Source organism: Barbus barbus, assembly GCF_936440315.1.
Source record: "Barbus barbus genome assembly, chromosome: 28".
Classification (NCBI taxonomy): domain Eukaryota; kingdom Metazoa; phylum Chordata; class Actinopteri; order Cypriniformes; family Cyprinidae; genus Barbus; species Barbus barbus.
In genome coordinates this window covers 11,316,440-11,341,073 of record NC_136756.1, presented here as the reverse complement: position 1 = coordinate 11,341,073, position 24,634 = coordinate 11,316,440, and the positions used below count along the sequence as shown (strand labels likewise).

Sequence of the window (24,634 nt, the reverse complement as noted above, 5' to 3'; positions counted from 1 at the left end):
TAGTCTACTTAAACCCTGCTCTTGTCTTGCATTTGACTGAAAGCATGCATTAGTTTTTGAGTGGTCACTGATCCAATCAATGACCAATGGATCCAAGTTTAATGGATCTTCCAGCGGATCTGTTACATACTTATGTCACAGTATGATAGACAACATCTGTCGCTAGTTGACGTTAAGATACTCTGAAAAAGGGTTACAATTCCTGCTTTTATTGGATTAAATTTAGAATTAAACTCAGGGGTCCCATATCTTTTGACCAAGACTTTTTATTAGTGCTGTCAAACGATTAATCACATCCAAAACAAAAGTTTTTGTGTACATAATATATATGTGTGTACTGTGTATATTTATTATGTATATACAAATACACACACATGCATGTATATATTTCAGAAAAATGTTGTTTATATATAATATAAATATATACATGTAAATACGTATATATTTTCAAAATATATACTGTGTATATTTATACATAATAAATATACAAATTACACACATATATAAATATATTATGTAAACCAAAACCTTTTTTTTGGATACGATTATTATTCATTTGAATGAATTTTCCAAACATATGAATCAGAATCCTGCATATTGAATAGTCGCCTTATTTTGAATGACAGTGTAATTCAACACAAAAATAAATTTGTTTCTGGGAACCATTTATCTGAAGCTGCGAATAGATCAAATGGACAAGAAATAATGAAAGCTAACATACACAGGTCAGTAATGCCCTCTACTGGAAACCTGGGCATAGTTTGGCACTCACTTGAAACTAAATGATAAAAAACAGTGGTAATGAGAATAAAAGGATGCATTCTAAAAGCTTTTCTTTTAAAAGTGGCTCAGAACATAATGTTTATTTCATTTTCTTCAGTTAAAAAATAATCCATGTTTTTTGGTGTCAATATGAAATAATTGCGAATGCAGAAGTGGCACTTGAATCAATGTAGGATCTTCCTGTTACACGACTGTGTTCCGTATCGATCCGATCTCGTCAATCTGACACTCCACAACATCTCCCTTCTGAAACACATTCAAAAAATATACCGACCTTCAGTAAAAACAACAATAAGGGAAATACAAAATGTTCAAATAATAATGGCTGCTGCATTATGAAAAGGATAAACCATTTTACTACTCTACTCTTGAGAACTATTTGATAGGAAATTGGCTGCACAGAAAAATTAACCAATTACATCTACAGGGACACAGATTTAATATTAAGGTTATACAGTTTCTGTTAACAGATCCTCAAACATTTTAAAGATGTGCTTATACCCAGTGGTGCACGTTTGCTTGTAAATTTCAGCGGACTAGATCAATTTAAATGTGATAGTACATATTTTTAGCCACTCAATTGAGTCAAAATACAACAGTTTTCTAAAGGAACTAACACTTTTCTGTTGTGCAAATTGCATTTACAATCACCCAGGATTAATGTCAGTTATAACAAGCTCATATTTGGTGTAAATGACGTGTGGAGTGGCGGCTGCTTTTCTCTTGGGCACGTCTGCCGCACGCTGAATGAAGATCACTGTTGGACTGAATGAAGAATGAAGGTTTTTGTTTTTATTTAAATTTTAGAGCTATTAGGATGGATTTTGCTGGAAATTTAATACGTCGTTCCTTGTGCATATAACGTCATTCGTACACAGAGAAAAGGTCTAAGCTTTAAATTTGAGCGTATGCAATATGCATGCAATTTTATTTTGTATGTGTATATATATATTATTTTTTAACCACTTGAGTATTAGAGTAGCTTCAATAATGATCTATGTTCTTACATAAACTATATAACTTTTGTTTAATATTTACAAATGCAATTAATTTCTTTCAGCAATGACTTTAGATTGTAGTTCATTATATCTCATTGGAGATATAAAGAAAATGTAGTTAGACTTTTTCTTGGTAAGTGTGTGATGGATAACTGGGAATAGAATAGCCGACGTCAGTAATTGCATCTTTGCACCGATTTGTTCGGCCCTGTGATTCCCTCTGTAAATCAGCTTGAATTGCTGTCAGTCTTGTCGATGCCAATTAGAAAGCTTAAATACTGAAGCTAGTGCCTGCTAAATGCCTCTTTTCTTTTGAAACTTTGGTTTCGTGTGAAAACTGACATCACGACGGCGTCAATGAGACCATTGTGTTGTTCTGTATTTCAGCTGTTCTCATTGTGTCAGTGTCAGTCACACTGTTCTGACTGTTTAAACAGAAGAGAATCAGCCAGACTTTATCTGCGGATCAAAACAAAGCTTTCAGGAAAGGCTTTAAGCGGGTGTTAACAGCCTGCCAGGTGCAGTGATTGTGGGTTGTGACGCTAACCCAGCCATGCTGAAATGTACATTGATTTTCCTATAGAAGAGCTCACCTTTAGATACACAGGTGGATTTCTGAACACCCCCACACCTGGAGGCGTTCCGGTCAAAAACACATCACCGGGACAAAGAGTCACAAACCTGCACAAAAACACCAATTTGAGAAGACAATGTATCAAATTTAATGCATATTACATACACTACCAGTCAAAAGTTTTTGAACAGTAAGATTTTTAATGTTTTTTTTTTTTTTTAAAGAAACTTTTCTGCTCACCAAGCCTGCATTTATTTAATCCAAAATACAGCAAAATCAGTAATATATATTTTTTTAAGATTATAGGAATTAATACTTTTATTTGGCAAGGCTGCTATTGATCAAAAGTGATGATAAAGATGTTTATAATGTTACAAAAGATTTCTATTTCAGATAAATGCTGTTCTTCTGAACTTTCTATTCATCAAAAAACCTGAAAAAAATTCTACTCCGCTGTTTTCAGCAGAATAAATAATAATAATGTTTTTTGAGCTGCAAATCGGCATATTAGAATGATTTCTGAAGGATCATGCGACACTGAAAACTGGAGAAATGATGCTGACAACTTTGCATCACAGGAATAAAATACATTTTACAATATATTAAACAGTTATTTTAAATTCTAATAATATTTCACAATATTACCGTTTTTACTGTATTTTTGATCAAATGAAGACGAGCATAGTGATTTTCTAAATAAAACCACTTGAAACCAGAGTGAGTTTGCTTACTTTGAAACCCAGGCGACCAGCTTCTCAGTTTGAAAGATCATTTGATTGGTGTTACTGTCCTGAACTGTGGCCCCATTCACCAGACAGCGGATACCCAGGTTATGAACATCTGTTTGACAGGAAATATTGCTAGTATTAATGATCAAATACAACATCTGTCTTTTTCCTATTTTTGTATTTTCCACTTTACCTTTGAGTGCTGCAGTGGTAACCAGTGCTGGTCCGAGTGGACAAAACGTGTCAAATGTTTTTCCCAGCAACCACTGCTTTCCATTGCGCTTCATCTGCCAATCACGAGCACTCACGTCATGTGCTACAGTGAAACCTGCCACATAGGAAAGGGCCTCCTCTTCCTGACACAAATAGACAAATGTATTTGACATACATTAGGTTCGGGTGTTTGTGGGAATGGCATAAGAAATGTCCTGCTACTAGGACGCTGAATTATACTTAAGTCTTTATTGACTGGGATATGAAATAATAGAAAAATATTTCGAAATGGAGCAGTTAATGAACCTTAAAACAAAATCAAAAAAGTTTTTTTTTATTTATTTGTATTTTTTGAGGCCTTTATGGCTCATATAATATGATATAGGAGAATATAGAGCTCAAACACATTCGTTTACACAAGTTAAACACATAAATTAGTAAATATATAAATATATCAGTAAATATTTCAGTGCCTTGTGAGTGACCTGTGTGTAACGACCTGAAAGTAGGATGGTTTTTACAATTGTACTAAAATGCCTTTGCTTGCTAAAAAAAAAAACGAACAAACTATAAACTGTCAATCATACGACAGAAGGTATGAAGCAGATTGTGTACAACAGATTTCTCAAGTTATGATCATGTTTCAATTGATCAATTTAGAGGCCTTAGAAATTTGTGTATAAATTGTACAGTAGGCTTTATAGGGTTAAATGTGTTATATTGCATATTTGAACTGCTCCCAGTTGTCTATCATTTAATCTCATTCACATGCTTAAATATGATTGTATTCTGCTATTGCTGCTGAAATTACACATGTAATGTTTAATACAGTAAATCTTATCACTCAATTAACAGAACATTTTAATATACATATGTCAACAGATGAAGATATCAATGACTCTTTTACTACCTTAATGTGCTTCCCTTTCCGTCCAATCACAAAGGCAAGTTCCACCTCCCAATCCACTTCCTGTAAATTGAGCCGCCACAATGTGAAAATCTGGATTACATTTGTTCCATTAAACATTCAATTTTGAACAAAATAGGGTTATTTTAATTTCATTTAAAATAGGATTATTTGATTTAATCTGCACGTGAGTCCAGAAGACACTACAAGAGTCAGTCTCATAGAGTAGTTTTTCAGTAGTATGGAGAGTCATTGTTGGATGAAAGTGACACCAGCTGTCAGTTTGAAACTCACCTGACTCTCCTCTGGTAGAATGATGTCATCATAAGGGCCAGTGATGGTGGAGGGGAACTTGCTGAATATGATGGGCTCTTCAGGAATCGGGGCATTTTGCTCAAGGCAGTGGTCTTTATAATTCATACCAACACACACCACCTTCTCTGGGCCGGTCACTGGGGACAGCAGCCTGATATCTGACCGCGGCACCACATGCTGACCGCTGGACAAAGCCCTGAGGGAGACAGAAAGATGAATAAATGCAGTTTTCTATATCATAACGCATTCTGCCCATAACATCTCTTTGATATCAATTTGTGAATGCCTAAATAATGAACTAATAACATATGAATGAATGGATTAATGAATGATGCATTTATATAGCGCTTTTATTGTGTATTGCTATACACCCAAAGAGCTTTGCAATCATATGGGGGGTCTCTCCTCAACCACCACCAGTGTGCAGCATCCACCTGGATATACACACACACACACACACTATATAGATAGTGGTGGCCAAATTTATTAGAACGCCTGACAGATCTGAAAATATTGACTTTTTTGCCTCCAAAACATGATTTCATTTCACAATGTTCATGAAACATGCATATATAGAATAGGCAGGAAAAGAGACTTTCACACAAAAAAAATACGCTAAACTACTTAAGAATCATCTTTTCAAGAATTAGTTTTTTTTTTTGTTTTCCTTCTTTATAATGATATTGTAATAATTTCAAAAATATCAAATTAATATTAATTTAATAATTAAAAACATATTGAAAACAGGTGTATTCAAGTAATTATATGCATAAACTGCATATTTAAAATATTTCCAAATAAAATTCATATTTAATAGATTTAAGAAAATAACTGTAAAGTATGTGCTCTCTTTGATGAGTTTGTGTGGTTTGTGTTACAGTGTGCATTCTTGATACCTCTTAGCACAGTCCATTCCGTTTTGCCCCATTTCTAGGAACTGTCTCATAGTGGAAGGTATGGAGGGGTTGAAGGCTTTCAGATCAATGACCCCCTGACCTTCTGCCTGCTCCACCCCGACTCTGACGCCCCCCTCGCCTCCTCTGTGGCAGAACTGGACGAGTCTCATAGCGGCTGAGCTTGCGGTGCCTCTGACGGTGCCTGCAGAGAATACGGCATTGAGTCTCCTCAGACTGAGCTGAGAAATACCCAGAAATCTCATCTATTAGAAAACAGAGGAAAAGAGAGAGAGACAGACAGAAGAAAAGACATGCAGCAGTGAAAGAGAGAAATGGACAAACATACCAATAGATGCAAGATGATAGGAGAAATAACGTGCCCTTCAAATGGAGTTAGAAATATCATATTTGTGAGTTCCAAGCACATAAATAACCAAGCAAATTCATATTTAAGAGAGAGAAAATCAGATAATACATGAGTTGCAGAATCGGGACACTAGAAGGGGTGTGTTGATTTAAAACATTGCGAAAGCACTAATCTATAATATGGTTAATATATAATACATCTATAATCTCTATATAGAAAATATGTAGTGAATTATAACGAATGATTGTGCAAGTTATTTTAATTTGCATACTGTATTTTTTATCCTTTTAAAGGTGTGATGAACAATAGACAACAGTTTTTATGGCGGACCAAACCTGCAGAAGTAAATATAAAATAAAAGAATAAGTAAATAAAAGAATAAAAACTAGAAAATAATAAAGAAAAAAGGTAATGAATAAATTCAGATTATATTTGAATTATCAAGTCATTTATGTCTTTATTTATTTTCATATTACTACATTTATTAATGTATTTATTTATTTTAATTTCTGCAGCATTGGTTCTCCATAGTTTTTAACCTACTGAAAAAAAAAATAATATTTATAAAATAATAAAGGCAAATTAAATTCGACTTAAGCTTTTTAAGTTGAACTTAAAACACTTTAAAAAAAAACATGGAGCAACTTTAACAAATCTGCATTGTGTAAATAAGACTTACCTATAATTAAAATATTTCAACACAAAAACTCAAACTCTTTGTTTAGCATAAAATCACTTAAAGCAGCATCGTGTTAATCACTGGATATTGATCGTTTGTTTTCTGTAACACAAAGCATGTTAATATTTCTTATTAGACTCCTTCCGTGTTTTTGACATGAATGCACCTGAAGACAGCAGCATTATTTCAGATAAAGGCATCAAAGCAGCCCATCCCCAGCTTCAGCAGGTTTTTTGATTATGTGACAGAAATTCAGCAGAAATCAAATTACCGATTGCTTAAGACAACATGTTTATCGCTAGAAATAAGATATTATGCAAGGCAGTGCAGATAAGAAGTTACTTTCCCCTGCTTTCAGATTCTTGCATTGCTGTGTGACAGTCCTACCTGATCTTGATGCAAAAAACCTGCAGCTTTGATCATGCACAGTACAAAACAAATTACAAAAATAATCTGTCTGAGGTTTAATGTGTTACTCGCTGCAACATCTCACTGTTCTCCGAGTAAAATTACACAATCTTTCTGTGTACTTTGATACCAGACAGTTCACGCTCGCTGTAGTCGCTGTCATGTGACTTGACGTCCGGATTCGTTCTTTTGAGTCGGATCTTTTCATTGAGTGGATTGAACCGGTTCACGGATTCATGAGGATTTAACTGTGATGAAGTGTCCAGAAATATTGTTTTGGGAAGACAATTTTAAAAACGAGGTATGTGGAAAACATTTGTGTTTACGACCATTCAAGGGCATACAAAACAAATGTGGTTATAATGCATAGTTTTAATATACATATTTATATATAAATGATTAATAGCTGCGACAAAATTAACTGGGACACATGGAAATATAATAAACACTCTTCGTCGTTTGTTATAAAACTTAATATGAACGTAATAAACAGTCGTGTGTGATATATGTTTCTAATGGGACGACTAAAGAATTGTTTTTTGAGTCGGTTTGTAATGAACTGTTCAAACGAACCGATTCACAGAAATGAGTCGGACTTTTAATCTCTGTGACTTCCGGTTTTATTTTGTAGTTTAAGGGATGTTTGTTGACAAAGATGTAATTTTAGGAAATACACGCGTGAGTTATAATATTGAAATACGTTTTAAAAATTGCACATTTGAAATAGATCAATGTGTTAGTTCCACAGTTTCTGTGCATTTTATTTCATTACAAAATTCGAGGGGGAAAAAAACTACAGTTTCATTTATCACGTGACTCTATTGGTCATGTGAGGTGTCTTTAAAATCTGTCAGCTGACATCAAGACTTCACTTCTGCAAGACGACAGAAGGACACGTGAGGATGTCTGTAAGGTAGGAGGATTATTTGGAATTTGTGACGTTTAAAATAAGTTTTATTATTACTGCTATTTTTGTGTGGTTCTATTGAGTTTTCTGCGGTCACTGCATTAAGTCTGTGTGCGACTGCAAAAATTTTAAGTAATAAATCGCTAAAAGCTAGATTATTCAGTAGTACTGGCTAATAGGGTCACTGTTAATATATAATTAAAATGTTGTTCTGTGGAATTTGTTTTATCTGTTTATTCCTACGATTATATAAATCGTGATTAATCTCATTTATCAGTGTTTAGAAAGCATTTTCCAAAGACCCCTATCAACCCTGTGGTGGAATTAAATAACAGTTTCAGCAAAACCGTTCCCCTTTGCTGATATGACAAAGACAAATAAATATTTAAAATATGAGAAGTGTTTCAGTACAACAAGGAACTGTAGTTGCTTAAGCTGCAAGTGATTTATTCTTCCTAGTTGTTTCCGTGTGCACCACATGTTGTGGAAAAATGTTTTAAATAGAACTAGCAGAACAGAAGCGTATTCTTGGTTCTTTGTCCTAGTTTCAGTCCTTTGGACCCCACTACTCGAATACGCCAAAACACTCAAATGTTAATCAAACATTATCAGAAATAGTGAGAGCAGCTGCAATGAGTCAAGCTAAATATCAACTTATTTGATCAATCTTGAAGAGCCATTCATGTCTGTAAACCAAGCAAGATGACATTTGTAAAGGTTTTAATCTTCTGTCTTTCCTTCATTCCAGTGTCCAGCCTCTCCAGTGTACCACTGACTGCAAGGACCAGAAGTTAGTATATGATCACGGTCTCAAACTCTGAACTTGATGTGCTTCACTTGTGCAGTCATCACTTCCTGAACAGCCTGCTTTACAATCAATAACGCATAGACTTTAGCCTGCTTTCTGATAACTGATGTGTGAAATTATAGTTTATTGTCTCAAGCGTGACCCAGTGTAAACTGAACTACACATTTAGACCTGTATTTTTGTCTAGATTTTCCAGTAAAATTACATATTTCCTTAAAATCACATGCATTTATAAACATTTTTCCTGTTTTATCCATAAAATAAATACATTTAATTAATTATTTGCATAAAATAAAAAAGCACCGGACACTGGGCTTTCTGTAATACAAACATTTATTTTTGATACCTTGTATAAATACATGATAGATAAATATTAATCTTTTCATTTTGTATTTATTTTATTATATTTCAGCTTTATTTAAATGAATTAAAATTAGTTTTAATCATTAGTTTAATCAACAGCAACAACATATGGCCATATGGGTATAGTGTCTGAAAACAAGTATTAATATCTTCCAAAATTTTGATTCACAAGTAAATGTATGTGGTTTGCATATTTTGTATTAGAAAACAACAGTACAGACTGTTTGGTTTTACTGCAGCTATATTAGAGCAAAAGTGTATATTGCTCTATCATGAAGGTTGATTTGGGTTATTCTTCTCTTTTGCAGTTTTGATGGCGTAATCTTGATATGCCAAAGTTATGAGCAGCTTCCTGATGAGCTGGAGTGTTTGAAAGCACCATTACAGGACTACAGTGCAGTGAGTTCAACACCACACACTCCTAGCCGCCCTGCTGTTGATATGCATTTCTTTGTATTGCACACATCTGTCACTCTTTCATATTCAGGTGGACTGTTGCGTTGGTGAAGAGGTTGTGGTGGTCAGGGTTCCTGGTCTCTCTGGAAACAGAATGGTGTTTGCCTGCACCGGTCCGGTGAATCGGGACTATGATGATGTCCGGCGCTTCAGTGATGCTGCTGCTAATGGCATTAAGAGGTGCTTGTGCAAACATGATGTGTGATGTGTAATGATCAATGTACATCCTGTCAAAACAACATTATCTTTTCTTCGCGTGTTCTTGGTTTCACGTTCTTCTAGGACACATTTCACTCTTTAAAGAGGAGTTTTTTCTTAACCAGAGGTTTTATGTTGATCTGAATGGGTTTTTTTTTTGTTGTTATAGGGCTATGAAAGCTGGCATGCAGCGCCCTCTGCTGGTTTGTCCTCCACACAGCAGCTATGCAAAGAGCACCTTAGTGGCTGTTCTAGGAGCCCTGCATGTTCTCTACATGGTGAGAGATTTTTTTTTTTTTTTTTTTTTTTTTTTTTTTTTTTGTAATGTACATTTTTAATTTTCACTTATTTCATTCTCTCATCCAAATAGTTACATATTATTTCAGTTTCTATATATATATATATATATATATATGTGTGTGTGTATGTGTATATGTGCTGTCAAACAATTAATCACGGTTAATCACATCCAAATTAAACATTTTTGTTTACGTGATATGCATGTGTACTGTGTATATTTATTATATATAAAGACGCACATAGAATTTATATTGTGTATAAATATTTCATGTATAAACCTAGCATATGTTTCTGAAAAATATACATGCGTGTGTGTATTTATATATACTTAATAAATAAACACAGTACACCCACATATATTATGTAAACATAAACGTTTATTTTGGATGCGATTAATCGTTTGACAGCACTAAATAATATATTATATTCTATTTTATATTTCCATGTAGATGTTTATTTTATTGATGCCTAAAACTAAAACTGTTAAAATTGTAAAATTTTATATTTTTCATTATATACTTAATTCCATTTAACACAAATTATTTCTCAGTGTTGTTATTTTACACCAAAAGTTATAAAAAATATTTTAGTTAATTGAAATAAAGTGGGTATATATGTCAGTAACCTAGTTATTTTTCTGTGTCATTAGCCTATAGAGGTGAGGGAGCACAAGTCGTCCTCTCATAAGGTGGCTGTGCTGGGCGTCTGGGCGAAGAACCGGGCTCAAGGAGAAGCCATTACTGAGCTGGCCACTGCTCTTGAGAGCGGCAGGTACGAGCCTGTGTGGAATTTTTATATGGTCAAAGATTTTGGATTAACCAGGGGCCTGTTTCATAAAACAAGTTTACCAAATGAGCCAGGCTTATTTCAGTTAGTCTGACTTATTTTGAACCAAATCAATGGACAATAAATCAGACTAACTGAAATAAACTTGGGTTATTTGGTAAACTTGTTTTCTGAAACAGGCTCCAGGTGTCTGCTATGATCCATCGTGTACAAAAATCAGTAAAATGATCATTTGTGAATGGTATAGGTTTGTCTGTCGTGACATCGGTGGTTCTGACCCGGAGCGAATGGCTGCCCCTCGTGTAGCCGAGTATATGCAAACAGTTTTCAAGGATACTCCTGTAACGGTGAGTCTCTACGTGAGCATTTAAAACTGTATCTCATCTCACTAAATATTGACGTGCTTCATTCATCTCCATGTCTTTCCTAGGTGACGGTAGTGAGTCATTTGAATACTCTGGAGAAGGAGTATCCCTGTTTGGCTGCGGTCAACCGCTGTGCTAACAGTAAGATAGATTTTATTTCAAACACTGAACTTATTTTCAATGCTGCCACTTTTCCAAAAACATAAATAAATAAATATATTGCAAATAAAATAATGAATGCATTATGTTTGTGTTTCAGCTGTGCCACGCCACCAGGCCCGAGTGATCAAGCTGCTGTACTGTGGGGAAGGACCCATTCAACGGACCCTCATGGTGGTTGGCAAGGTGGGCTTTAGGTTACTGTACTTGGACACCAGGGATAGAAGAGTTTCCAGTGCATATGAACATTGAATGTTGTGGCAGGGCATTACGTATGACACCGGTGGAGCTGACATCAAGGCCGGAGGAATCATGGCTGGAATGCACAGAGATAAATGTGGATCTGCGGCGGTTGCTGGCTTCTTCCAGGTACCGATCACACATACACCTGCTCTTTTTACTGACAAGAAAATTAGTGTAATATCAGTGTTTTTTTTGTTTTGTTTTTTAGATCTTAGCCAAACTAAAGCCCAAACACCTGAAGGTTGTAGGTGCAATGGCAATGGTGCGAAACAGTGTGGGATCTGGTAAGCAGTTTTGTGTGCATGTGTGGGACCAGTTTGGGTGTCTATTGCCAAATATGGGTCACTTTTTTTTAATTTGTGGGTTTTTTTGGCAGATTGCTATGTAGCGGACGAGTTGGTGGTGTCTCGTGCTGGTCGTAGAATCAGAGTTGGAAACACTGATGCTGAAGGAAGAATGGTCATGGTGGACTTGCTGTGTGAGATGAAGGAGCAGGTAAATACTATCTAAAATAGCTTTCATTACGATTTTAAGATTTAAATGGTCCTCATCACGAGATCAGAATCGTTTGACAGAACCAAAAAAAAAAAAACTAATACCAAAACATTACATAAAAACATAAAAATGTTATTTGCTTGTATGTAGCATCTGCTCTGCATATAGTTTTAAAAGACCTTCTGAGTTTGAGCTGCACATTTAATTTTATGAATAAGTAAAAATATAATGTTGGCTTTGTATAGTTGCTTATGTCGGACCCAACAGCACATCTTCATATACATGGTCCCACATTATTTTGAAGTCCAATTCTCACTATTAACAAACCATTAACTACGAATTGTGCCTCAATAAACTCATAATTTGTTGCTCATTGTTAAGTTTAGGTATTGGGTAGGATTAGGGCTGTAGAATATAGTCATATAGAATAAATGCATTATAAGCACTAATAAACAGCCGATATGTTAATGATAGGCATGATAATAAGCAACTTGTTAATTGGGATTACATTTTTTTTTTTTTTTTTTTTTTTTTACTTTTATTTTTCAGTTATTTGTGTTGAAGTTTAAATGCTTTATCAAAAAAATTATACTTAATTTTATTTTAGCTTGGTTTCAATTAATGAAAACTATTTTAAAATTTTAGTTTAGAAAAGATTTTATAGATTATATTATTAATTTCAGTCATGAAATTCCAAATGGTGCTGGGTAATAGGTCCATTACATGCAATCTGCTAACATCAGACTAGTGAGATTGCTTGCTCAACATTTAAATAGTCTGGTTCAGTATTTACTGTAGACTGGCCCTGCAGTGTTCTATCAGAGCCTCCCCCAGATCCACCTGTTTAGATCTGCCACTAAAATTAAGCAATTTATTTTAAATATGACATTATCTTTCTTGGTGATCTAGAGCTCTTTTGTTTTTCTATAGGCATTGCAGGAAGTGTCTCCTCATCTCTTCACTATAGCCACTCTGACAGGACATGCTGTCAGAGCCATGGGACCGCATTACTCCGTAAGTACTTCAACAACATACTCCTACATATATTCGGAGGGCTGAGAAAAAACTGTTTACTATACATCAGTGGTACTTTAACCATTGTCCCTCTGTCTTACTCAAACAGGGTGTTCCACAGGGCTCAGTTCTCGGGCTATTATTATTTACATTATGCCCCTCAGACAAATAATTCACTGCCATGGTTTTCAGTACCATTGCTATACCGACAATATTCAGATATATACTGCTTGCCAACCTGACTCTATTCACTAGACTGCATCTCTATCGTCATGCATCAATGAGTTAAAGACCTAGCTAAACACCAATTTTCTCAGTTTGAGTTTGACTAAAACATAAATCTTACTCGTCGGTCCCCCAACAAAATAACTAATGCCCCTAGACTTGACCTTGAAGCTACATCAATTATCTGTCACTGTCAAAAACTTAGCCTATGTATCATTCTTGACTCTTCATTAAACATGGGTGCTTATATTCGTAAACTCTCTAAAGCTCTTTTTTTTTTTTTTTTTTTTTTTTTTTTTTTTTTTAACTTCGCCGTATTGCCAAACTCCATTTCTTCGTCAGCCCAAAAGATGCTGAATCATTAGTACAGGCATTTATTACCTTATTATCTTGCCTCGATTACTGTAACACTTTTTTTATTCTGGACTACCAGTGTACTCCATCTCCCGTTTGCAATATATTCAAAATTCTGCTGCGAGAATGTTAACTTGGACTTGGGCAAATGTCAGTTGTCCACCTAAGTGGTTATGTACGAAATTGTTTATTTGCTATTGTCATTGTGAGGCATCCTTGAGCTTGGGAAAGGCGCTATATAAATTAAACTTTTTATTATTATCTGTCCCTGTAGATCATAATGGATAACGGTGCTGCTCACCGCTCAGGAAACGCTCTGCAGTGGCAGAAAGGTAAGAAGAGCTAAGAAGAGTTTGTTTTTGCTTCTATAAATGTAGCCTCTTTTGTCTGAAATCGGTTTGTGTGGCAGCGGGAGAGGTGCTGGGAGATCTGTTCGAGGTGTCCACCATTCGTCGGGAAGATTACGAGTTCCACAAAGGGAAGTCTGAGTATGAGGAGATCCTGCAGTCCAATAACCTGCCCTCATCCGCCACACCACGTGGACACCAGACGCCTGCCGCTTTCCTCATCATGGCTTCTGGACTGGATAAGGTAGACAAACACAAAATGGGTGTATTAATAGTTTAGGTTTTAATACATTTTTGTAAAAGTACATTAACCATCTGCATGTTTGTCCCACAGCATGGAGTGGACTCGGACAAACCTCTGCCTTACTCCCATATTGACATAGCTGGATCCAGCGGCCCTTTCCCTGGTGTCCCAACAGGCGCCCCAATTCTTGCCATGGCGACAAAGTACCTGGAGCTTTAAATACACGTCCAATGATTTTTCTGGTCTTTCATTATTTCCGTCTAGTGCCATTTCTCTATTAATGGCTTTCATATCTTCTCCGTCTGACACGTTGTGTGTTCATGTAAAACTGGGGCAAACAATGACCTTTGCTCCTTTTATCCTTCCATGATGAACTGTCCATTTTATCCTTTTGTTGCTGCTCCATACTATTACATAAATGCATCTCTTCACGTCCTTAACATTTACACTCCTCTTATTCACACACAAAATCATCTTATCCAAATTTTCTTCCATCTGTGACTGATAATACTGTGAGAATACAGCATATTGTATAACTGCCCATTTTGTAGAAACGTGTAATGAAAAATCAAAAGCATTTTGGAAAACAAAAGGAGCATGATGCTTTCTTTATCAACTGGAAGTTCATCAGAATAAATATCTCCGTGCATACTGAATAGAATGTGTGAATGTTTTTGAAATGCCATATTTTTCATAGACAAAAGGACAAAGCAACAAACAATTGATTTATTGAAGCATTTTAGATTTAATTTTCAATTTATTTTGTTTTTAAACCGTAGTTAGATTATCAAATAAATAAAATTCAATATTTCAGGAAAATTTATTAATTTACCATTTTTACTTAATTTTAAAACAATCAGTTTTAAATGGCTGTACATTTCTTTTCGTTTAAAGTCACTTTTTTTTTAGTGTTAAATTATAACAAGTTTTGCATAGCACTTAAGCTGAGGATGAACTGAAGAGTACAAAAAAAAACAGGATTGGAGAATTCATTTAATGATATTTTAAATGAGCTATTTCTTTTGAACTCTTGTTAGTTGAGAAGATAAGTCTTAAACCACAGGGATGATCATTAAGAGCAACTATAAATTATTTTACTATAAAGGATTTTACTGAAACTGTCAAACTGTACTTAACATTTTATAGCAAAGCCATCTATGATACTATGATCAGAAAAGCCAAAAATGATATTTCTATGTAAATGTTCACAAAACTGTGAATGGTCTTTAAAAGAGTGAAATGAAATTGGTTCTAAATAAAACAAACAGAATGCCAGTGCATAATAATCCTTTATTCATTCAACAGTCTATATGCAGGTTCTGTATCACAGGATTCATCAGAAAAAAAAGAAAATGGAGAAAAATTAAACCCTCTACAACATTTTATAAAGCCTTTCTCTGCCTTTACATATTTTCTTCACTGAAAACATAGCAAGCAGTGGAGTCGGCTGGTCTCTGATGCCTCTAACATCTGAACACAATTGAACATGAGCAGCTCTGAATCTTGTCCAAGAGGTGGAGGTTCTAACAAAGTCAAGTGCTTAAAAGACCCACTTAATTCTTCCAGCAGAACAATGTTTTATTTTTATGTATTAATGTGTCCGATTGTGAAAGGCAGTTCTCAGGCTGGACAGATGATAACAGCTGGTAAGAGTTGAATACAGATTGAAGTCCACGACTAGAGCTCAGAACTTGTCAATAAGCAGGAAGAAAAATGTGTGGGGGCATGTAACCAAGCAAGAACGTGTTACAATCAGCAGTTTTGCGTGTATGTGCCTGACAGGAAGAACTCAAATGCATATAATCCTCACCACAGGTTCTTCACTTTGTGCATTTTTTTTCAGCTGTTAGCATTGCTTAATTTTATTCCCAGACTCAAAGCACCATGGTTGAAGTACAAAAAGTGTTAGATATGATGGAGGGACAGGACATTTCTGCAGCTGGCTGACTGCCATCTCAGGACCCCCCAAAATATATATATATCTGCAACCATAACCAACAACCACAACATTTTTTCCACCTACATTTTGAATAATAATGGAGCATCAGCTCTAAACGAGCACCATGTCAAATGGACCTGATCTAGACACTTTAATTTCAGCATATGTTCCTACTGTAAGAAATACTGGACAACTGTGGGTCTGATCAATAACACTGAGTCTATGGTTTGTACAATCAATGCTGCTACTGAACTTGCTGCAGGTCACTGAACGTCTGGAGAGGGTCTCATTTAACGGGCAAGAAAAAAAAAAAAAAAAAGAAACTGCTGTTGAGGGCCATAATAAATTCTAAGCTTATGGGAGGAATAAGGCAAAAGGTAGAAACAGGAGTGAAGGGTGGACTTCAGTGTTTACTTGGTGTGAACCATAGAGGTGCTGAACAGAAGCTTCTGTTTTTTCTTCTTCTTCTTACCCCCTTTCTCATCTATAAAATAGAGAGAAGAAAGGTCACATGGGTAACAAACATTATGGCAAACACCAGAAGTGATTAAAAACATAATCAGCTTTTATTATCCTTCGTTTCAGAGCATTCATTTTATATAAAAAAAAAAAAAAAAGTGTTGATGGACCCCACCGTAAAAAAAAAAAAAAAACTATAGAAGTCAATGGGGACCATTAACTGTTTGTTACACTAAATTTTTCAAGATATCTTTTGTGTTCAACAGAAGAAAGAAATTCATACAGGTTTGGAACAACTTGAGGGTGAGCAAATGACAGTTTTGATTTTTGGGTGAATTATCCCTTTAATATTAATCTTTTTCTCACCAGGGATGGGTAAAGCCCGTGCTGGAGTTGGATTTCCATGGTCCAGCTGTGACAAAGCCTGTTCAAAGGCCTGACTGAAGGAGTTTTGGAAACTAGGTACTGGGACCCGATCAGAGCAGTCACTCTCTCCATCACTGTCTGCCTGAGGAGGGGCCAGGAACATGTCTGCTGTGGAGGGAAAAAAAATACAAATCACTAAAAATCACTACTAAATGACACTATTAGGAATCAGTGTAGCCAGTGAGCCAACAGTAAAGTCATGTGATGACAGGATGCTCACCTTTCTTTGGGGTGGTTTTAGGCCCGGCATCCACACGGGCTTTCCCATCTTTCAGCATCTGCACACATAAACATGGTACATTTAGATACTCACAACTCTCCAGATGCCATTGTTTTTATTATTCTATTTTTAATTAGTTTAAATTAGTTTTATTAATGATTTTCCCACCACATGAAGGCTACAAAGTTGACTATTTTGTTGTTATAGCCATGAAAGAAAGTGCTTTAGGCAGTCTGAGTAAACCTGAGCGAAGGACATGCAGTGAGAGTCCTCTTCCACACTAGCTACACTCAGAGACGGACTGTGCTCACTCAGATTAGGAAACATCACTCCATCTGAAATAAAAACAGGCGATAAGCACAGGAGACTAACCACTGAAAGCCAGGGCAAGAGAGGCTGAGCGTTACCTGATGAGGGGCTGCCACTCAGAGGAGATAGGGGTCCCAGCAGGAACTCTTGGAGCTGCACCTGTGAGCCGCTCTGAGGAGGAGATCCAAAGGCAGGAAAATGCTGGAGGTTCTCCAGCCCAATGTGCACCTCTGGATCTGAAGACACAAAGATAAATTCAATAAAAATCACACCCTGGCAAGCCAATAACAAAATGTTCTACAATCAGATATTTTGTCTGTTTTCATGAAATTGTGTGCCATGTACATAATTGTGTGAAAAACAGGAATAAAATCTCACATTTCCCGTGTTTCCTGTTTTCCTCAATTTCAATCCTCTTCTCCCTTCTCTTTTCATCCCTTGCCTTCTTCTGTCTCAGGCGCTTCCGCTTCTCCAAGTCATCTGTCAGAAAGAGAAATTATTTACCAATACATTCTCTTTTTTTTTTGGTCTCAAAGTTCAATTAATGAAACGGCTATCAAAACAAACATAACTGATTCATACTTCAGCAAGAATGCTTTAAATTGATCCCAAGTGAGCAGACATTTATTCAAAAAGTATAATTTCAAATGAAACATACACAAATATACACAGACAATTTCTTCAAATAAATGCAGTTATTTTGAACTTTCTATACATCAAATAATCCTGGACAAAAGTACTGGTATAATGGTTTTCACAAAAATATTGAACAACTGTTTTCAACATTGATAAGAAATGTTGCTTGAGCAGCAAATCAGCATATTAGAAAGATTTCTGGTGGATCATGTGATACTGAAGACTGGAGTAATGATGTTGAAAACCTTGCGTCACAGGAATAAATTACATTTTAAAATGTATTAAAGGGGAGGTCTAATGCCATTTCATGCATTCAGAGTTGGAATTTCATGCTAAACATGGTCAGCGGGTTTCATGATGGAATGGAATAGTGTAATGTTTATGTTCATGTACCTGCAAAGCTATCCAAGGTCTCTTTTGAGAGAACGGGTGGCTCTAGTTTGAGCTCACACAGGCTGAACTCACAGGTGAGCGGCAGGTGAGAGAGGTAACGATGTCGACGGCGAATATCCTGCAAATGAAATTTGTCAATTAGTTTCATAGTAGGCACTAGGCATTACAGAATCAGTTCAAAATCCGATTCTGTGAGCCTGATATAAATGCACACCTGCAAAAAGTACATTTATCAATCATGCTTCAGTGGTGCTGTGGCTTCAGACACTAGACATGATAGCATCATACCACACTGTTCTTTCACTCCAGTATAAAGTATTCAGTAAGCAGTTAACTAGTATTCCATCCTGAGTCCTGCCAATAGCTCCTGCTATTCTGTGACATGAATGTGTGTACCTCGGTGACAGTCTGTCCATCAATCTCCACTACAGTAGCGGTGATAGACTGAGGGCTGTTCTCTAGGCTCCCGTACTCTCTCAGCAGACAGCGTACATTCACCGGGTGCAGAAACATCTGCTGGCCATCCTCAGCTACAGATACAAAAGAGAAATAGGTGTTATATTTAATCTCCATTTCTAATACTTACACAGAGTAAATGTGAAAAAAGAGCCAGAAAATGAACCTTAAGCATCATTACAAATAGACTAACGCGCACACACTCACCTTGATAGAAGTAGTAATATGGGCCATGAGCAGGGGCCTGACTGGTCTGAGGGGTCTCTTCTACAGGTTTGTCCTCCACAGCTCTTTCAGGCATCTCTTCAGCCACCTCAGGAACACTCTGAGCAGCCATCTCTTCCACAGGCTCCTCATGAGCCTCCTGAAGCTCATCATCAAATGCTGAGGCATACTGCAGGATGGGCTGTGGTAGAACACATGATAAATCACACACTGACCTTTTGTTTCCAGAAATATACAGTGATTTACTGACCTTTTAAACATTTACAGAAAAGTTCAAATGCTTTCATTAACTTTGCAGATAAACATCTAGTCCATGTCGTTTCTCTACATTACAAACATTCCCATAGTAAAGCATAATAATATGCATCAGAAGTGAAGAAAAGAGAAGCTTTAAAAATGTAACAAAAAAAAAAATAAAAATCTGTAACATGATGGGAGTTTCTGGAGAGAAATTACATGTGGACTTGTGGACTGCACTGAATATTGTTCACTCAATCAGGTGACCAGATCACAAGATCACCATTTGTGTCTCTTATAAAATTGAAAGCTGTAAACTTGTAACATAGTACTGGACTAAAACCTATTTTCTTATGGTTGAAAACTATGAATGACAAAATTCACAAATGTAGTACAAGATGACTAATTGCATAACAACCTTATGCTAAAAGAAAGGAGCACTACCTCTACTAACCTTTGAGTTTGTGAGGTTCTTGACCACGGGCACCTCTGGAGAGATGTTTTCAGATAGAGACAGTTTCCTCATGTCCGCCCCATCAACAGAACCTCCATTTTTACAGCATCCCTTTAAAAGACGCTCCTCGCGCTCCTGTTCGTTCAGAGTCAGAGATATAATGTGAGGTTTGTGTGTAGTGTTAAGGAGTATATTTATATAAAACAAACAAATATATATATTTTTTTTAACTGTAATTGTGTAACATAGCTCAATGCTTTTTCTATGCCATGTAGCACTTCCAGTAAACATTCTGATTTTTTTTTTAAATGTTACATTATATATTTTCAGATTTATAAAATGGTTTTTGAAGCAGAAAAGGTTTATAAAACATTAGTCAGTTGTTCAAGCTATCAACCCAAATTCTCATCATTTATATGTAATAGATTATTTAGTAACTTGAGTTACAACATTTAAAAGTAATTGAAATAGCTTTAACTGTAGTTTAAGCTATTTAAGTAACTTACAGCAACTACTTTTTCATTTACTTTTGTGCCGTTTAAACCAATGTTACTTCAGAAAGTTATGCAATGCGATCCAAAGTCATGTAACTCTTCCAGTTATTTTTTCAGCTATATTGTATGTTTTTAGTTTCATAACACGGTTTATGAAACAGAAGATAGTTGCATACAAATCATGACGTTTGGTGCTGTTAACCCAAATTTTCATTGTTTTTCTGTAATAAATTATACAATAAATTACATATGAGATATACAATTCAGTGTTTTTCCACCTTATCGTCAACGTCCAAAATATTTAAGCAACCTATACAGACCACTTTTTCAAAACAGTAGCGTGACTTGTTTAGCTTGTACCTGCAGCTGCAGCAAGGCGCTCTGTATGAAACAGGCCTGCGGGTCATCTTTCTCTTGGCAGAGCTGAGTTTGGAGAGCCACCTTCTCTTCAGCCAGCAAACCCAAAACCTGCTTCTGAGATGCCAGCAGCAGCTTAGAGTATGCGCGCAAATGCACATCTGCAAGAAATGAAGGAAAGTGTCAAAGACGACATACTCAAACTCCACAAAAGTCTCATGCAAACAGCAAAATGTCTCACCTTCAAAATGAATGGGCTTTTCCAACTTCACCCACTGACAGCTGGGAAGAGCCACAAGCGATCCTTTCTCTCTCCGCATCAGACGCATAGTGATGACGTTACCGGTCACGTACTGATGCGTCTCCATTGCAACCACACTGAAAGATGACAAGACAGGCTTCAGTGACAACAGTGAATAAACTGCAATGTCTTGACTGAACTACGGCACTTCGATATACCAGGAGCTGATTTAAATAAATAACAGATTTCTTCTTTTCTACATCATGACGTTAACACTAATTTAAAAACCAAACAAGTATTATAAACGGGTGTTTTCTGTATGAACCTCTTGAGATCAGCGCTCTGCACGGCCTCATAGCAAATGGGGCACTTGGACCAACTCTTCTCACTCAGAGAGAGGTAGTGCAGCATGCATGGCCAACAGTAGATGTGGCCACAGCGCGTGATGTGGGCTGCCACGGGGGGATACAGGCAGATCGGACAAGACGGCACCTCGTGACTGTTGATGCGCTGTGTGGAACGAGAAAAAAAGTGTCATGATGAACACTTTGAGATTTGCAGAAAAGGCACTAACAGGATATAAAAGGAAATGTGAAGTCTCAACTGACCACTTGCTGCACACAGTCCCAGTCCACCAAAGTGTCTGGATCAGTGAAGTGGGCTTGATAATCCTGATGATCAATTACCACAAACTGGCAACTGGTGGACAAAGGGAAAATACACTCATCATCTTAGCAGTTTGCTCATTTTTATCAGCTTATGATAACACTGCAGTACACAGTGTATCGTTGCATGTGATTTAATATCAAGTCACAAATGTATGAAACATATTCCGCTGTACTCACTTTGCCTGCAGGAAAAGCTCCTTGTTGAAGGGCTTGTGTTTGTGACCCCACTTGTTGCGGCGACCCCAGCAGGAGTGGCCATCAACTCCGGAGCCAAAATGGCCTCCTCGTGGCTCAAACGTGAAGTTGAGCAGGTGGTTCAAACTTATCTTTTTGGGTCCAGCAAACTGAGCCGGGCTAAACTCTGCCCGGCGGTTCTCTGCTACCTAATGACAGAATCCAACAGTTAATCCCAGTTAACCCATATAAGTACAGGTCTGTTTGTTTGTATTATAGGAAGGTAGTTAATTAACCAACATGATCACTGCAACCTTCACATTAACATGCAATAAGGAAACATAAACACAGCCCTTTATGGGAGTGCAAATTAATCATAATCCAAAGGTTTATTCTCACGCACCTCTTCTCTTCTCCCACCACCAGCGAGTCCATACTCTCTCCCACCTCCGCCACCTCTCTGAGGGGGTCTCTTGTCAAAATTCTTGCTTTTATGTGGCTGGGAGCGGCGTGGGCCTGGAAAGCTCTCAGCCTTGGCAAAAGTGGGCTCACGTTTGCGGCTATAGCGCTTTGAGCCCCCATTATTCTTACCATCTAAAAGAACGGGGAAAAAAAAAAACATCAATATATTACTCCAAGCATAACATTTTATTTGACAAAAGGCTGCCCCAGCAAATTCAGAAAAAAGTTATTTTTATTTTTTTTTTTAGTGCAATATTGACAACTTTAAGTGTGTTTTCCCTCAGCGAGCTGAGTTTTTGTAGAACGAAACCCCAGTTCATTTTTCATTATTTTTGACAACATTCGCACAGTCTTAGCTAATCAATCCAGTCACGTGCTGCTCTTAAAGTGATTCAGGGACAACCACATGATAAGAGCAGAGGGGCGTAAACACACTCAGCTTATCACCCGTCAGCAGAGACCACCGTCCTGTACGGCTCACAAGCCCACATCAAAACATTATTAAAACTAAAACAGACCACACTGTTTTAGTTCTTATCTACAGTGATTTGATTCTGATATGATGGAGGCTTTCCTGGAACCATCCAAAAGCTAGAGGGCAATTCACCGCTGAAGCTTTTCTTGTGGTCACATGGCAGACAAGAATAGATCCTGACCATGATCCTCATGCATCTGATCTGCTACTAAGCGGAGGGGAAAATAAACCCAAATATAAGTTTGCCCCTTGGGTAGATCAAGGAATTCTGGGGAATTTTATTAGTTTGTTAGGTTAGTTTATGGGAATTCAGTTTCGATATTGGTTTATCTGTATAAGAGTGAGACACACAAACCCCACCCATGTCTGTGTTATCAGAAAATTAATTTATATTGGGTGAATATATGCATTTACACAGACAATAAATTACAAACACATAGGCTTATATCTGTAAACCCAGTCTTAAGTTGGAATTGGTTTAATAGACATTAAATTGCATAATGAGAATTTCTGAAAGGTATTTAATAAAACGAATACAAAATTAAAAGGTGCAAATAGCCATGAAAGATTGTAAGTTGAAGGAATCTTAAAATGTAACATTTAATAACACTCATGATGTAATGTCAATGAAACCAGTTCTGCCTTTCTCCTAGAATTGACAGCCTTCAGCCCGTGTGTTTGTGTATATTATTCTGGTGTCCATCTGTGTCAGCACATACCCACCTGATATAAACTCATTTTCTGATGACACAACCAGTCTGTGTGTGTCACTCTCTTAAATGCAGAACAATAAATATCATGTAAATAAACTAAAATTATATTGCCTAAAGTACTAAGCTAACATTTCCCTAAAACAATCTGAATTCTCATTAATTTATTTACATGTAATTCAATGTTCATATATAATGAATATACTTGTATACGTTATATTACTGATCGTTTAGTTTATTATGAATTTGATACGTTTAATAAGCTGACTAAAATATTTTTAATAACCTTATAAATGTAAATACACCATTTCAGAGAAAACATTGCCTCTTAAAGTTAATTTCTGACACTATTTAATACCAATCTTGACTGATATTGTTTGACTTCCTCCATTGTTTATTCAGGAAACGGGCCAATCGCTGGCCGTAGCTACGTCAACTCGGCCGACACAAACAACACCATGCCGTAAGCCCCAAACACATACACTTTCCCCTCGAAGTTGACCACAATAAGCGTGTGTTTGTGTGTATTAGATGTTACCTGTTTTGGCTTTAGAGTCTGCAGGAGTCGGGCCTGTAGAGCTGGAGCGGGGCGGGATCTTCGTGCTGCTGCTGTTGTTGGCGTTTGGGTTTTTCTCCATTTTGAGGCCGAATTCCGGGGAGAGAGCCTCTGAGCTCTTTAGCATTAAACGGGGAAAACAACGGGTCGTTGCGGATGCGGGTCAGGCGACGAAGGCCCTTATTCATTTCTGTCAAACGCGGAGACTCCATTACGGCGACATCTTGACCACAAACAAACCGAGAGAAAAACAGAGACACAATCCAAATGTCTCAGTAAAAAAACGCTGTGTGCTAACACAAAAAAACAAGTGCCCAAAAAGCGGGGCCTCGCCCCTTGAAAAGCACCGTTTTTCCTTGGTGTAGGAAGTGTTGCGCCCCACAAGGCGTTAACCGCTCTCCAAAAGAGGAAAACGGATGAATAAATGGGTTTTAACCCAAATTTTTGTTCAGCTAAATAATATCAGACATATGGCGACGGGTCGCCAATCGGGAACCGTAAACACCCGGATGAGGTTTATAAACCTCGCAGACTTACTCAGTGCGCATGCGCGGATTCAACCATTCTGATTGGCACATTTGACTGTAAAACGTGGTGTAATGTATGTGTAA

At 36.8% G+C, this 24,634-nt stretch overlaps 3 protein-coding genes across 9 annotated transcripts; 1 reads left to right on the top strand and 2 right to left on the bottom strand.

The window, feature by feature from the left end:
* Positions 1 to 196: 196 nt before the first annotated feature.
* On the bottom strand, positions 197 to 7,045 carry fahd2a (fumarylacetoacetate hydrolase domain containing 2A). 4 transcript variants are annotated; one of them, XM_079383176.1, is made up of 9 exons: positions 6,848 to 7,045; positions 5,415 to 5,616; positions 4,498 to 4,714; positions 4,207 to 4,266; positions 3,277 to 3,439; positions 3,087 to 3,195; positions 2,375 to 2,462; positions 517 to 1,029; positions 197 to 330 (listed from the first exon to the last, which is right to left on the bottom strand). In XM_079383176.1, exons 2-8 carry the CDS (start codon positions 5,582 to 5,584, stop codon positions 967 to 969), a joined length of 870 nt encoding a protein of 289 aa, XP_079239302.1. In that variant the 5' UTR covers positions 5,585 to 5,616; positions 6,848 to 7,045; the 3' UTR covers positions 197 to 330; positions 517 to 966. The 4 variants fall into 4 exon arrangements, with proteins under 4 accessions (XP_079239302.1, XP_079239301.1, XP_079239299.1 ...); XM_079383175.1 differs by having other exon boundaries at positions 255 to 330; positions 5,415 to 5,677; XM_079383173.1 differs by lacking the exon at positions 197 to 330 and having other exon boundaries at positions 834 to 1,029; positions 3,087 to 3,439; positions 5,415 to 5,677; positions 6,848 to 7,033.
* A 450-nt stretch (positions 7,046 to 7,495) lies between these two features.
* Positions 7,496 to 15,515, top strand: LOC306848550 (putative aminopeptidase W07G4.4). Its single transcript, XM_079383172.1, has 16 exons — positions 7,496 to 7,781; positions 8,524 to 8,565; positions 9,255 to 9,345; positions 9,434 to 9,582; positions 9,770 to 9,878; positions 10,550 to 10,671; positions 10,934 to 11,033; positions 11,117 to 11,192; positions 11,311 to 11,396; positions 11,475 to 11,579; positions 11,662 to 11,737; positions 11,830 to 11,948; positions 12,879 to 12,962; positions 13,816 to 13,873; positions 13,951 to 14,132; positions 14,223 to 15,515. The coding sequence occupies exons 1-16, from the start codon at positions 7,771 to 7,773 to the stop codon at positions 14,349 to 14,351; spliced, it is 1,539 nt and encodes a 512-aa protein (XP_079239298.1). The 5' UTR covers positions 7,496 to 7,770; the 3' UTR covers positions 14,352 to 15,515.
* Positions 15,405 to 24,562, bottom strand: LOC306848549 (E3 ubiquitin-protein ligase RNF10-like). 4 transcript variants are annotated; one of them, XR_013782251.1, is made up of 17 exons: positions 24,006 to 24,558; positions 22,224 to 22,414; positions 21,824 to 22,029; positions 21,587 to 21,677; positions 21,304 to 21,488; positions 20,979 to 21,115; positions 20,741 to 20,898; positions 19,887 to 20,021; positions 19,178 to 19,376; positions 18,911 to 19,044; positions 18,515 to 18,632; positions 17,864 to 17,965; positions 17,584 to 17,721; positions 17,345 to 17,511; positions 17,177 to 17,234; positions 16,897 to 17,064; positions 15,405 to 16,555 (listed from the first exon to the last, which is right to left on the bottom strand). XR_013782251.1 is itself a non-coding variant. In XM_079383170.1 (17 exons), the coding sequence occupies exons 1-17, from the start codon at positions 24,148 to 24,150 to the stop codon at positions 16,482 to 16,484; spliced, it is 2,331 nt and encodes a 776-aa protein (XP_079239296.1). In that variant the 5' UTR covers positions 24,151 to 24,562; the 3' UTR covers positions 15,405 to 16,481. The 4 variants fall into 4 exon arrangements, 2 of the variants coding, with proteins under 2 accessions (XP_079239296.1, XP_079239297.1); XR_013782252.1 differs by having other exon boundaries at positions 16,897 to 17,061; positions 24,006 to 24,522; XM_079383170.1 differs by having other exon boundaries at positions 17,420 to 17,511; positions 24,006 to 24,562.
* Between the last annotated feature and the right edge of the window lie 72 nt (positions 24,563 to 24,634).

What these genes read in the sequence shown, in the direction of transcription:
- LOC306848549 (XM_079383170.1), bottom strand. Translation starts at nt 24,150, where the DNA reads ATGCTAAAGAGCTCAGAGGCTCTCTCCCCGGAATTCGGCCTCAAAATG. An exon ending in GAGCTTTTCCTGCAGGCAAA is followed by an intron (nt 21,678 to 21,823) that starts GTGAGTACAGCG and finishes TTTGTCCACCAG; the next exon opens with TTGCCAGTTTGTGGTAATTG. An exon ending in TAAAACCACCCCAAAGAAAG is followed by an intron (nt 17,065 to 17,176) that starts GTGAGCATCCTG and finishes TTCCCTCCACAG; the next exon opens with CAGACATGTTCCTGGCCCCT.
- LOC306848550 (XM_079383172.1), top strand. An exon ending in CGCTCTGCAGTGGCAGAAAG is followed by an intron (nt 13,874 to 13,950) that starts GTAAGAAGAGCT and finishes TTTGTGTGGCAG; the next exon opens with CGGGAGAGGTGCTGGGAGAT. An exon ending in TGGCTTCTGGACTGGATAAG is followed by an intron (nt 14,133 to 14,222) that starts GTAGACAAACAC and finishes TTTGTCCCACAG; the next exon opens with CATGGAGTGGACTCGGACAA.
- fahd2a (XM_079383173.1), bottom strand. Translation starts at nt 6,883, where the DNA reads ATGATCAAAGCTGCAGGTTTTTTGCATCAAGATCAG. An exon ending in GTTTTTTGCATCAAGATCAG is followed by an intron (nt 5,678 to 6,847) that starts GTAGGACTGTCA and finishes GTTTTCTAATAG; the next exon opens with ATGAGATTTCTGGGTATTTC. An exon ending in ATCCACCTGTGTATCTAAAG is followed by an intron (nt 1,030 to 2,374) that starts GTGAGCTCTTCT and finishes AATGTGTTTCAG; the next exon opens with AAGGGAGATGTTGTGGAGTG.